The sequence below is a fragment of the Danio aesculapii genome, chromosome 21, assembly GCF_903798145.1.
Source record: "Danio aesculapii chromosome 21, fDanAes4.1, whole genome shotgun sequence".
Classification (NCBI taxonomy): domain Eukaryota; kingdom Metazoa; phylum Chordata; class Actinopteri; order Cypriniformes; family Danionidae; genus Danio; species Danio aesculapii.
This window is the reverse complement of record NC_079455.1, coordinates 2,264,478-2,278,174: the sequence shown is the minus strand read 5'-3', so window position 1 is coordinate 2,278,174 and position 13,697 is coordinate 2,264,478. Positions and strand designations below refer to the sequence as shown.

The 13,697-nt window shown below is 35.8% G+C and overlaps 1 protein-coding gene across 1 annotated transcript; it reads right to left on the bottom strand.

The window, feature by feature from the left end:
* Window positions 1-612: 612 nt before the first annotated feature.
* cdx1b (caudal type homeobox 1 b) lies at window positions 613-11,794 on the bottom strand. The gene is made up of 3 exons (XM_056447015.1): window positions 11,068-11,794; window positions 3,989-4,137; window positions 613-1,152 (listed from the first exon to the last, which is right to left on the bottom strand). Exons 1-3 carry the CDS (start codon window positions 11,483-11,485, stop codon window positions 952-954), a joined length of 768 nt encoding a protein of 255 aa, XP_056302990.1. The 5' UTR covers window positions 11,486-11,794; the 3' UTR covers window positions 613-951.
* Between the last annotated feature and the right edge of the window lie 1,903 nt (window positions 11,795-13,697).

Genomic DNA, 13,697 nt, shown 5'->3' with positions numbered 1-13,697 from the left:
CGTCAAGCTGTAACATCATTAGATGTTGATATTTAGCTGATTTTAGGTCATATTGACGTCAAATACTGACATTTATTTATCAAGTATGTCAACCAAAAAATTCAACGTCTGATAGACGTCATAGTGGTAACGTCCATGCAACGTCAAGCCGTAACATCATTAGAGGTTGATATTTGGTTGATTTTAGGTTGTGTGGAATGTAACATCAAGCCAACATCTAAAACAAAAGTCATACTGACGTCAAATACTGACATTTATTCGTCAGGCATGGCAACCAAAGTCCAATGTCTGATAGACGTCTGATAGACGTCATAGTGGTAACATCCACACAATGTCAAGCTGTAACACTATTAGACGTTGAAATTTAGTTGATTTTAGGTTGTTAAATTCAGCGTTGAGCCAACATCTTAATCCAACATCATATTGACGTCAAATACTGGCATTTATTCGTCAGGTATGGCAACCAAAATAAAACATTTGATAGACGTCATAGTGGTAACGTCCACACAACGTCAAGCTGTAACATCATTAGACGTTGATATTTGGTTGATTTTAGGTTGGATGTTGGACACTGACATCAGCCTGGATTCTGACGTTGGTTTGGCGGGTTCTGACGTCAACTCGATTTTCATTTCCAAACAACTTGGAACGTCCCCACGACGTTGGCGGACAACGTCAGCCTGACGTCATGTTACCGTCCTGTGCCTGCTGGATAAATTCTTTTAAGGCAAGTGGTTGCAAATAATTTATTTGGGCTGAATTTAAACACAAATTAAGCTGAACATTACTCAATTCAGTTTTGTATGTTTAAATTCAGCCCATATGAATTGTTTTCAACATAATTTTCTGTCAGTGCTCCAGGAAAGATGTGCTGATTTCTTGAAGAGTACCCTGTGTTGTATAAGTGTGTTTCGGTATAAAAATCTCTATCAGTCCAGGTTTTCCGAGTCCTCAATACTCTTCTTTGATGGACATTGGCATGGGCGGGGACACCAGGCCACCGCTGCTGCTGCTGGTCACCATAGGCACATTGCCTGGCAGAGCTGAGCCCGGCGGGGTGGGTGTGGTGGTGGACGCCGGCTGAGGCTGCTGCATTTTCTTCTTATTGATTTTCCTCTCTTTAGCGCGCCGGTTCTGGAACCAGATCTTCACCTGTCAACAACAACATGCCATTAGTCATAATGCCCAAAAAAACCTCTTTATTTTTTCATATGTAGTTAAAGGTGAGGATAGTGATGGCTGTTTTTGGCTTAGTCCCTTTATTAATCAGAAGTTGCCACAGCGGAATGAACCGCCAAGTTATCCAGCACATGTTTTACGCAGTGGATGCCCTTGTAGCCGCAACCCAACACTGAGGAAACTATTTAAATGATCTAAAATTAAAGAAACAAACTAAGTTAAACATTGGCAGTTCAAAACAGCCTACCACACACTTTTTGGGAAAGTTCGTTTTGGTCCCAAACGCCTTTGAGCTGCTATTGGTCAATGACAATCACACGGTCGGTGGAGCTCTGCCTTCTTTGATGCACTCAGAGTCCCGGGAGTTCAGAATCCGAGAGGAGGAAAAACATCCAGCACAACAGCACTAAAGATTGCAACATAAATAGTCTAGAGGGTCGAGTATAGCAAAGTTGGTACAGATATATCCGCACCTGTACTATCACTCGCGGAAAGACTCCACCAGTTGAAAACTCTAAACATTGTGCTATTCGGTGTCTGTGCATGGCGAATATAAAGTTAAACAATATATCAGGTTCTGTCATGTGTTCTGTGGGCTTCTGTTGGTATCATGTGACCCCTTTGTTCTGTTTTCCCGCTGTTTGTTTGTATTCATTACCTCCACCTGTGTCACACCCCTTGTGTTGCTTAGTTTTTGTCCAGTCCTAACGTCCTTGTTTTCTATGGTTTGTTAATAAATGATAGACGCTCTTGAATATATCTGTTTCCTGTCTGATTGTGTGTGGAGAGCACTCGCGACAGTTTGTCAGATGTTTATGAAACTGCTCAGTCGCCATTGTTGTTGTGTTTAGCAACACTATCAAGCACTGCGACACATTTACAACCCAGCCCACTGCAGCGTGGAGGTGTAGGAGAGTTCGGAAAAGGTCACTCCGACCTTTCCAGTTTCTTTTTGCCCTTAAACGAAGTACCAAAACACTTCATTTGAAGTATACCGGGGCCTTAAAACAGAAGTAAAGCCGCCCAGCTAATACTCAGAACATATTGGAAACGTTATATTTTGGTTTCCAGAATGTTAGATCCCAGGTGGTTAGCCGGTTTTCTGTACATAAATGGAATGTTCCCTCAAGGTTAGGAGAATGTTCACAGAATGCTCTTTTTTCAGCCTGATGATGAAATGTAACTATTTTACATTTTGTAAATTTAGTGGCTAATTTGTATGTTTGTACGTGTTGGGTCATACGGAAATGTACGATTTTAAAAAGGAGGCGTGGCACCAAACCCACCCCTAAACCCAACTGTCATTGGGGGATGAGCTAATCGTACTAAAATGTAAGATTGATATCATACAAATTCATACGTATTAGCCATTATGTCAAAAATGTATGAATTGCTGTGGAATTAAGAGAACATTCTCAGAATGTACTTATTTGGTTCCCAAAAAAAAAGATCAAATGGAAACCAAATGTTCTGTGTTCTGTGGGTGAAAAGGTTGAATGTGCATAAAATAATGAATAAATGACATTTTCTAAACTTTTATGAATTTCTTTCATCTGTTGAACACAAAATGAGATATTCTGAAGAATGTTGAAAAAAAGCTGCCATAATAGGAACAAAAATACTATAATAGTCAATGACTGTCCTTTCCAGTCTTTTTCTGTATATCTTATTTCAAGAGTTCACACTTAGATAATGCTCGACTATGATAGCAGGTTTGGCATGCTGTCCCGGGAGAGAACCCTGAGCTCGGAGATAGATGAGCTCGAGGTTCCCGCCTGGTCAATGAGCATTAGGAGGGATACGAGATCAGGAGTTTCTCGAGTGCCCCCTTTTGCTATGTATGCGTTAAGTGCTTGTGACTGTATTACGATTCACTACATGTTTTTAGACTGTGGGAGGAAACCGGAGGACCCAGAGAAAACCCACGCAAACACAGGGAGAACATGCAAACTCCACGCAGGGAGTGCCGACTGGCTCAATTAGAACTTGAACCTGTGGCTTTCTTACTGCAAGGCAGCAGTGCTAACCACTGAGCCACCGTGTTGCCCGATCATGAAAGAGGAGGAGGGAGAAGGGAAGGATGAGGGGGGGTTTCCAAAACGAAGATAAGGAATGAAGTTTAGGCAGGATATTTATAGTAGTTTTAGAATGATCTGATAGGCTAGCTAATGATTAGCAATGAGGATCAGCTGTAGTCAATCATATCACGTGCTCCTCTCGAAATTAGTTTGTGAAACTTCACTTGTGCTCAACAGAAGAAACCCTGCAGCACAGGATGTCAACATCATGTCAGATTGACGTTGTACCCCAACGTTGTGGGACGTTGCATTTTGTTTGGAAATGAAAATCGGGTTGACATCAGAACCCAACGTCAGACAGATGTCAATATCCACTGTCGGACAGTTGCAATTTGGTTACTTTCCAACACAACCTAAAAACAACCAAATCTAAATGTCTAATGATGTTACAGCTTGATGTTGTGTGGACGTTACCACTATGACGTCTATCAGATGTTGAATTGTGGTTGCCATACCTGTCGAATTAATGTCAGTGTTGGATCGATGTTGGATTTTGGTCACTTTCTAACACAACCTAAAATCAACAAAGTATCAACGTCATTTGACGTCATTATTGGACTTCAAAATAACATGTCCTTAGATACTGGTGAACTAAATCTAACCTAGTAATAATGTCTTATGATGTTGTGTGTCTGCTGGGAAGAAACTGGTTTGGAACAAGTGAATGGTGAGTAAATAAGGACAGAATTTTCATTTTTGAGTGAACTGTGGCTTTAAGAACAGCAGCTGACCTGTCTCTCTGACAGACTGAGTGCGGTTGCCAGTTCTGCTTTTCTTCTTATTGTGATGTAGCGGCTGTAATGAAACTCTTTCTCCAGCTCCAGACGTTGATGATCTGTGTACACCACCCGGTATTTGTCTTTTGTTCTGGTCTTTCCTCCTAAAACAACAAAAAGTCTCATGTAAAAAACAAATATATATATATATATATATATATATATATATAATTTTATTTTGATTTATTTGACTACTGAATATATATATATATATATATATATATATATATATATATATGTACAGTGCTCAACATAAATGAGTACACCCCTCACAAATATCTTATTTAAATAATATTTTCTATAGGAGCTTTACAATATTATATTTGTGCATATACAGTACATTAGTCAGTACTAAAGCCAAATCTGGAGCTTATCTAAAAAAATACTTTACTATAATGCTTCAAAGATTAGTAGACCAAATTTATATGTTAGGAGAAAATATTAAATCCGAGGAAGTTAAAAGTTTAAATTTGCATCTGTATTTTAAATCTTTTGTGTAATATTATGATGCATCTCATATGGTCATCTGTATATTATTGTATGTAAATGCTCCTGTTTGTTGGCTGATTGTGATGACTGACTGCAGGTGCTGTGTAGAGTTGTTTCACTATTTCTTGAGTGCTTCCGTTTGTAATGCTTTACCCGATGAAGACCGTGTTGGTCGAAACGTTGAGACATTAAACATTGAGAGCTGAAGTGGCAGTGTGCCGATTTTCTTTGGATTTTTTTCCACAAATGTTTGTTTTTTGATCGAGCACCTGTCTTTGAGATTTTCTGATGTGCGCACGCTTCTGTTTTTTGCTTGAAAATATTAAATAACATTTTCAAAAATAGCTCAAATCAAGAGAAACACAAAATATATACAATTTTGTTGAAATGTTGTAACTTGTCAATTTTCTCTGCAACCTTTTGCATGAATTTAATTGGATTTTCTTTCCATTTCTAAAGATGTTCTGTTACTAAAATATTATTGTAATAAATATATCTGTTTAATAAATCTGTTTTGTTCAAATGCACCAATAAATATGACCCATATTCACTGAGAAATGGAGAAAAATTGGGTTAGGGTTAGGGTTCATTTTCAAAATGGGCTGTGCTCGTATGCTGAGCACTGTATATATATGTATATATATATATATATATATATATATATATATATATATATATATATATATATATATATATATATATATATATATATATATACATATATATATATATATATATATATATATATATATATATATATATATATATATATATATATATATATATATATATATATATATATATACTTTTCATTGTGTATGTGAGCTGATGATTCTTTATTTTTTATACACTGTATATTTTTATATATTCTTTTTCTTTATTATATTTTTTAATTTTTTACTTTGTATAATAGTTTATTTGGCAACACACTGATTCACTCCTACAACTAAAGCTTTTTATTAGCATGGATTGAGCATTATTGCAGTTATTAGCATTCACTGATGAGAATCTTTAACATCCATGAAGCATTTTCATCACACAAAATGTTCTTCATTGTTGTTAATTATTAAAATGTTCATTAAATAACTGGTTTGCTGGAGAACCATAAAAGGTTCTTCTATATGGCATCACTCTGAACACCCCTTTTTTAGCTGTTTCTGGCACGCTATTATCTATGAGTGTTGATATATTTAAAAATCTGAGTCATTTCAAGGCTATTCTCTTTTAAATCTTTTTTAATATCTTAACCTGGACACTTAGGGGCTTTCAGGGAAGAGTAGCTTTTAAATCAGTTTGATCTCAGCGTGCAGGTTGTGTATGAATGGCTTGATGTACGTTTATTCCTGCTCATTTTATTTGACTTGGAATGCTTTTGGGGAATTTTAATGGGTGGTTTTCACTTTTTATTTAATATATTTTGCTTATTTTTGTTTATTTTTGCAGTCTCACACAGCATGGGACATATTTAAAGTACAGTTTTTAGAAAATGCTGGATTTTCATGTTGTCCCAAAACAAATTGATTAAGCTAACTTAACCAATTTAAGTGGAATGAACGTAAAACGGTATGGTGGTGTGGTGGCTCAGTGGTTAGCAGGTTTGGACAACCATAAAAAGGCTCTTCTGCATCGCTCTGAACTCTTTCGTTCTATGTGGCACTTTATTATAGTCCTTTCTGGGCTAAGACGGTTAGGGGCTTTCATTCCTTTCATTTCATTTTCCTTTGGCTTAGTCTCTTAATTCATCAGGGGTCGCCACAGCGGAATGAACTGCCAACTTATCCAGCATATATTTTACACAGCGGATGCCCTTCCAGCTGCAACCCAGCACTGGGAACCACCCATACCCACTCATTCACAGACACACTCATACACTATGGCCAATTTAGCTCATTGAACTCACCATGTGTTTGGACTGTGGGGGAAACCGGAGAACCCATGCCAACAAGGGGAGAACATGCAAACTCCACACAGAAATGCCAACTGCCCCAGCCGAGAATGGAACCAGTGACCTTCTTGCTGTGAGGTGACAGTGCTAACCACTGAGCCACCGTGTTGTCCTTATCACACACCATAGGACATTGTATAATTTGGTAAAATATATAATATAATGTTTCTTAATTATATTTTAAAAGCAGTGAAAGAATTTATAAAGTTAGTGACTCCTAATATTTACTCAAACGTCCTGACTTTAATCTAAATATCACTATTTTTCCTCATTAATATTGCTTTACCAAAAACAAAATTCTCACATTCATTCAACACAAATCAATTAAGTCAACATAGTTAAAAGTGGGATGAACATAAACAATTAAGTTGTCTAAATAAACTCAAGATTTGAGTTGATCCAGCTCATTTTAAATAAGTAGCAAGAAAAAATATTTGAGAGCACTCAAAAAAAAAATTTCTAGCTTGTTTTTCTTGATTTTATTTCAGCTTTTCATTTAAAATAAGCTGAAACAACCCAACTCTTGGGGTTTTTTCAGACAACTTAATTGCTTTGTGTTCAATCAACTTAAATTTGTAAAAACTAATAAGTTAACACTCAATTTGTGTTGGGACAACATGAAGGAATTGTGTGGAAGCCGGCATTTTTAGCAAAAGCTGTTTTGAGAGAACACTCTCTACTGAAAAAAAACAGCTTAAACCAGCCTAGGCTGTTTGGCTGGTTTTAGCTGGTTGACCAGCCTGGTTTTAGAGGGGTTTTGGCCATTTCCAGGCTGGTTTCCAGCCATTTCCAGCCTGGTCTTAGCTGGTCAGGCTGGGAGATGACCAGCTAAAACTAGCTTGACCAGCCTAGACAGGCTGGGAGCCCAGCCAAAACCAGCTATGTCCAGCTTAAACCAGGCTGGTCAAGCTGGTTTTAGCTGGATTTAGCTGGTCATTTTCCAACCTGACCAGCTAAGACCAGGCTGGAAATGGCTGTAAACCAGCCTGGAAATGGCCAAAACCCCTCTAAAACCAGCCTGGTCAACCAGCTAAAACCAGCCAACCAGCCTAGGCTGGTTTAAGCTGGATTTTTCAGCAGGGTCATCGCCAGAAATCCAAAACCAAATAAAGCTGACACTAATTAATGATGATGCGATTATAAACGTAGGGTCATCATTTTGTTTTTGAGTTAATGTGTTGATCTTTTCTATTAAAAAGTAACTATGGGAACATGGTGTTTGCTCCCTTAATCAAGCCGATGGTTAAGAGCACACATACATACGACACCAAGATGTCCACGTTATAAAGGTCTTGAAGTCGCGTCTCTATATTTCAAACTCAGTTTACCCTGTCAGAGGCGAGAGGGACTTAAGTGGCTGCCGGGTTAAATATTAAAGCATAAGCGGCAAAAAGAAGGACACCGCCTGTCTAGGGCAACAGGCACAGAGGGAGGAACTGCAGATAATTAGGCTTCTCCGCCATCGCATCTTCATCGAAAATCTCACAAGAGACCATAATCTCTAGTTATCATTAACTCGGTCGAGAAACTCGTACAGTCCTCCATTCGAAAGGGAGTTTTATTGTGCTGTACTGACACTTTACTTTTATTGTGCTATAGGTTTCAATTCAATATGTGACTGTGAACAAGTAATAAACACTAAAAAAGATAGCTGGGTTTCACACAATCAAATTATTTTTACAAATTTAAGTGGACTGAACATAAAACAATTAAGTTGTCGCTACAAAAAAGTCAATAATTGTGTTGTTTCAGCTCATTTTAATTACTCTAAGTAGTTTGAACAAACAGCAAACGTCATTTTTTGTGAACAGTCCTCCAATGGACAGGCATTTTATTGTGCTGTACTTTGCATACGTTTCGATTCAATATACTATTGTGAACAAGTAATAAACACTGTGGAAAAATGCTGTGGGATCCACACAATCGAATTAAGTTAAAGGTGCTGTATGTAAGTTTTTGACTCTTCTAAAGCATGAAAACACCATAATATGTTTGCAGATATTCAGAAACATGCTCAGTGAACATTCTTGTTTTTCTGAAAGACAATGCTGAAGTCAGATATTCTGCTTTAATAATGTGCGTTACGTGCCTGAACTTTTGTCTTTGTTTTGGTTATTAATTTAGCTTATTTTTACAAATTTAAGTAGATTGAACATAAAGCAATTCAATTGACCGTCCCCCGGCTTTCTTTGTATTGTTTTGCGTTTTTATTTTGTGTATTTTATTAGATTTTTTTTCTTTCTAACAACATTTTTACTGATATTTTATTAGTAAATTATGAAAAGTGTATCAGGATATGCACGCTTCTCGGATTAAAAAAAATTACTATATGCTGTAAATTACTTACAATTACCAAAGAAAATTAGTTAACAAATTATTATACCCTGTAAGGTCAGAATTTGGTTGTTTGTTTGTTTTGGCGGCACTCACAGCAAGAAGGTCGCTGGTTCGAGCCTCGGCTGGGCCAGTTGGCATTTCTGTCTGGAGTGTTCTCCCCGTGTTGGCGTGGGTTTCCTCCGGGTGCTCTGGGTTCCCCCACAAGTCCAAAGACATGCAGTACAGGTGAACTGAATAAGCTAAATTGTCCGTAGTGTATGAGTGTGAATGAGAGTGTTTGGGTGTTTCCCAGTGATATGGGTTGTAGCTGGAAGGGTATCCGCTGCGTAAAACATGTGCTGGATCAGTTGGATGTCCGTTCCGCTGTGGTGACCATATAAAGGGACTAAGCCGAAAAAAAATGAATGAATGTTTGTTTGCGGCACAAACTCCGTGCGGCTTTCTTTTGTGTGTGAATTTATGCGTATAATTCAGGTAATTTAAGAGACATTTTTACGCTTTCCATAATCACTTGCCTCTCTATATATTTTTAAAATAATGACCTTATGTTATTGTTAAATTAACTATTTAAATGGCATCTGGCTGTCCTTTTGCCTGTAGCTTATCTTTAAAATAAATTATCAACATATTTATTTCTCTTAGAGTGGAAATTAAAGCGTTCATTTATTCATTTACTTTTCGGTTTAGTCCCTTTATTAATCTGGGGTCACCACAGCGGAGTGAACCGCCAAGTTAATCTTATTAATTATCATAAATAAAATAAAACTCAACATTTGGTGTCAGAAACACAATTTAACCAAATAAATGTTTAATTTTTCTTTTGTCTTAGAGTGGAAGTTAAAGCGTTTAATAATTTAATTAAATGTTAAAAAAGGATCATTGCTTTTAGATTTTGCATGACCCTGAATTTACCTTTTGTCCTATAGGTTATCATAAAGTTAAAATAAAACTCAACATTTGGTGTCAGAAACACAATTTATACATTTTATTTGTCTTTGAGAGGAAGTTAAGGAGTTAATGATATTAATTAAATTACTGAATTTACATTTTTTAATTATTATGATTTGTTCTTATTATTAAAACAATAATTACAAATAAATAAAGCTCAACATTTGGTGTCCGAAACACAATTTAACCTAATACATTTTCCAAAATTATAGATTATTTTTGTTTTAGAGTGGAAGTTAAAGCGTTAATTATATTTTATATTTACATATTAAATATAATTTAGAATTTATCTTTTTTCAAGTTGTCATAAAAACTCAACTTTTGGCGACAAAAGCAAATCCGTAAAAAATAATAATAATAAATAAATATATGTATATAGTCTTGGAGTAGAAGTTAAAGCGTTAATTATATTAACCTAATTAAATGATCAAAAAAATAATTGCATTTAGATTTTAAATGAGCATGAATTGAATTTACCCTTTTGTCATATTGTTATCAAAAAATCTTTGATAAAAATACTTTTGGTGTCAGAAACACAATTTAACAAAACACGTTTGCATTTGTCCTATTGTAGAAGTTTTTAAAGCGTTAATAATATTAATTAAATGACCAAAAATGCATTTAGATTTTAAATGAACCTGGAAATAGATCCCTTTGTCGGCTTATAAAAAACACTCAGCATTTGATATCAAAAAGATTTAACCAAGTAAGTTTTTTGACTTAATCTCGATAATCATTCATTCATTTTCTTTTTCGGTTTAGTCCCTTTATTAATCCGGGGTCGCCACAGCGGAATGAACCGCCAACTTATCCAGCACGTTTTACGCAGCTGCAACTCATCTCTGGGAAACATCCATACACACTCATTCACACTCACACACTACGGACAATTCAGCCTACCCAATTCACCTGAACCGCGTGTCTTTAATCTGTGGGGGAAACCGGAGCACCCGGAGGAAACCCACGCCAACATGCAAACTCCACAGAGAAACGCCAACTGACCCAGCCGAGGCTCGAACCTGCGACCTTCTTGCTGTAGCACTACTTACTGCGTCACCCCTCATTAATTATGTTAACCTAATTTAACCATCATAAACGATAATTGCGTTTGGACTTTAAATGACCCTGAATTTACATTGTGTCCTGGGTTATCATAAAAATACAATTTTGGTGACATTTGGCGTCAGAAACACAATTTAACCAAATACATTTCTCAAAAATATATATTTTTTGTCTTTTAGTGGAAGTTAAAGACTAAAATTCATAAAAAAAAACTGATCATAAAAAGATAACTGCATGTGTGTTAGAGATGCACCTGAGCTGGCGGGCGGGACGCTGCGGCGCATCCAGTCGTACGGGTTGCGCCTCTGCGCGTTGGGCGACAGCTGTCCGACTGAAGAGTTGATGGAGGACTGGAGCAGACCCGGAGTTTGGACAGATGAAAACTCTGGAGGACTGAAGCCCAGCTGACCTGTGCTCGAGCTGGACACTCCGGATCCCGGCCCGTACGGTGTCCATTCCTCCCGCGGAGGGGGGTACGCGGGGTTCCAGCTGCCCGTCTGGCTGTGATGCGGGTCATTAGTGGTAATTCCCGGGACGTGATGGTATCCTGTGAAGTCCGGATACTGTGGAGGCGCCGGTACGAAATTCTGAGGGTTTAGATTTAGGCTTGGGTGTCTTACGGAATTCGGGTACATGCTGGAGTCCTTATCCAGGAGATAACTCACGTACATTTTTTCTGGTGGCTCCAGTGCATAGCTTGCACTCCCCCGCCAAAAAAATTGATCTAGGCTCCTCAGTCCCAGGGTTATATGCCTATAACCTGACGGTTCCTCTACCTGGCCGGATTCTCTGAACACCTCAGCCTTGATGCCTGCTAAAGGTTAGAGCAGTGACGTCACTTTTATGATCATGATTATTATTATTGCCCGCCCTGCATGGGTTCAGAAACTGCCTTTGGTCGTGTTCCAGTTCACAGCGGCGGCGCATCAAGAGCGCCATTCGGAATTTATACCTATTATAAAATATTATACACTGCAAACATAGTTAGTAACTTAATGGGGGAGAATGTGAAAAAATGCTACTGTACACTGTAAAAAAACACACTATCGGTTTGTGTTGGGACAACATGTCGGAATTAAGTTAACTTACTAGTTTTTACAAAAATAAGTGGATTGAACATAAAAACATTAAGTTTTCCCCACAAAAACCTTAAGAATTGTGTTGTTTCAGCTCATTTTAAATAAGAAGAACAAGCGTCATGCACTGTAAAAATGCAGGGTTCCACACAATTCAATCATGTTGTCCTTTTTAACAAATTTATGTGGATTGAACATAAAAAAATAAGTTGTCCCAATGAAATCTCCAGAATTGTGTTGTTTCAACTCATTTTAAACAAGTCGTTTGAATGAGCAAATAGTTTTTTTTTTTGAGTGTGTCGAGTGTAAAAACTTAAGTTTCAATCAAAAGCGACGTTTAGTTTAGGTTTTATTTGTTTAGACCTATGAATTTATTTTATTGCTAATGAAAATAAAACTCTAAATCATTAGGAAAATACATATTATAAAATCCAATTATCATTTTTATTTTATTTATTTATATTTTTATTTTATATTTTTTAAAGAAGTAGACTCAAATAGATTGCTTTATGATTTAGGGATATAAAAATGAAACTGCTCATTGACATCTGTTGAGCATATTTGTGCACAGAAGCTTACTTGTGAAAAGGGTTTTTTAGATTATTAAATGGTCTTCACAATATAAAAAAATATAAAAAAAATATAAAATAAAATGTTATAGACTGCAAACATAGTGAGTCATGGGGAGAATGTGAAAAAATGCTACTGTACACTGTAAAATAATCCACACAATCGGTTTGTGTTGGGACAACCTGACGGAATTAATTTAACTTCTTAGTTTTTACAAACATAAGTGGATTGAACATAAAAACCATTAAGATTTCACCACAAAAAAACTCAAGAATATTGTTGTTTCAGCTCATTTTAAACGAGTAGTTTGAACAAGAGTCATTTTTGAGTGTAAAAGCTTTGCTTGAAAACATAAGTTAAGACAAATGTTTCACGCAAAAGCGATTATTAGTTTAGAAGACTTTATTTGTTTATTTATTTTATTGGCAACGTGGATGTAAATAAGAATCTAAATCATCAAGAAAATACTTATAATTTACATATGCCGGAATAGTTGAAGGTTCATTTCTCCAATTATTGGACCTCTGATAAATAAGGGACTAATCCCGTATCCCGCCTGGTGAAAGCGATGGTTTTATTTTCTCAAACAATTGACCTTTTTTGCAATTATTCGCCTCATTTTCTCTTTAATTATGAGTTTTGAATACTCCATTTAGTCTATACTTTAGTCTATTTCATTATAGCCAAATAACAAACTAAGCAGAACATTCAATTTTCTCAGTCAGAATTTGGCCATTTGAATAAAAATAATTAAAACATAATAATAATAATAATAATAATAATAATAATAATAATAATAATAATAATAATAATAATAGTAATAATAATAATAATAGTAATAATAATAATAATAATAGTAATAGTAATAATATTATTATTATTATTATTATTATTAATAATAATAATAATAATAATAATAATAATAATAATAATAATAATAATAATAATATAATGTAGAGCTGCACAATTTTCTAGCCACTTTTGTAAAAAAAAAAGTACATTTGAAAACTCATGGATGATAACAACAATAGCCAAAATAGGCTAGTGTTCAAAATCTATTTCAATATGGTCCACTTTTGATGCTTCACACCTTTTTATTGCTCTTTATTTTTCAAGAATAAACTCCAAGAGTTAGAATTAAAGTTAGCAGTAAAATGTTTTCTCTATTTAAAAACAACGCAGTAGCGAAAGATGACTTCACTTACGTCAGATTATAAAATTTAAATATTAGTTAGCA

What these genes read in the sequence shown, in the direction of transcription:
- cdx1b (XM_056447015.1), bottom strand. Translation starts at nt 11,485, where the DNA reads ATGTACGTGAGTTATCTCCTGGATAAGGACTCCAGCATGTACCCGAAT. An exon ending in CGTCCCGCCCGCCAGCTCAG is followed by an intron (nt 4,138 to 11,067) that starts GTGCATCTCTAA and finishes TTGTTGTTTTAG; the next exon opens with GAGGAAAGACCAGAACAAAA. An exon ending in TCAGTCTGTCAGAGAGACAG is followed by an intron (nt 1,153 to 3,988) that starts GTCAGCTGCTGT and finishes TGTTGTTGACAG; the next exon opens with GTGAAGATCTGGTTCCAGAA.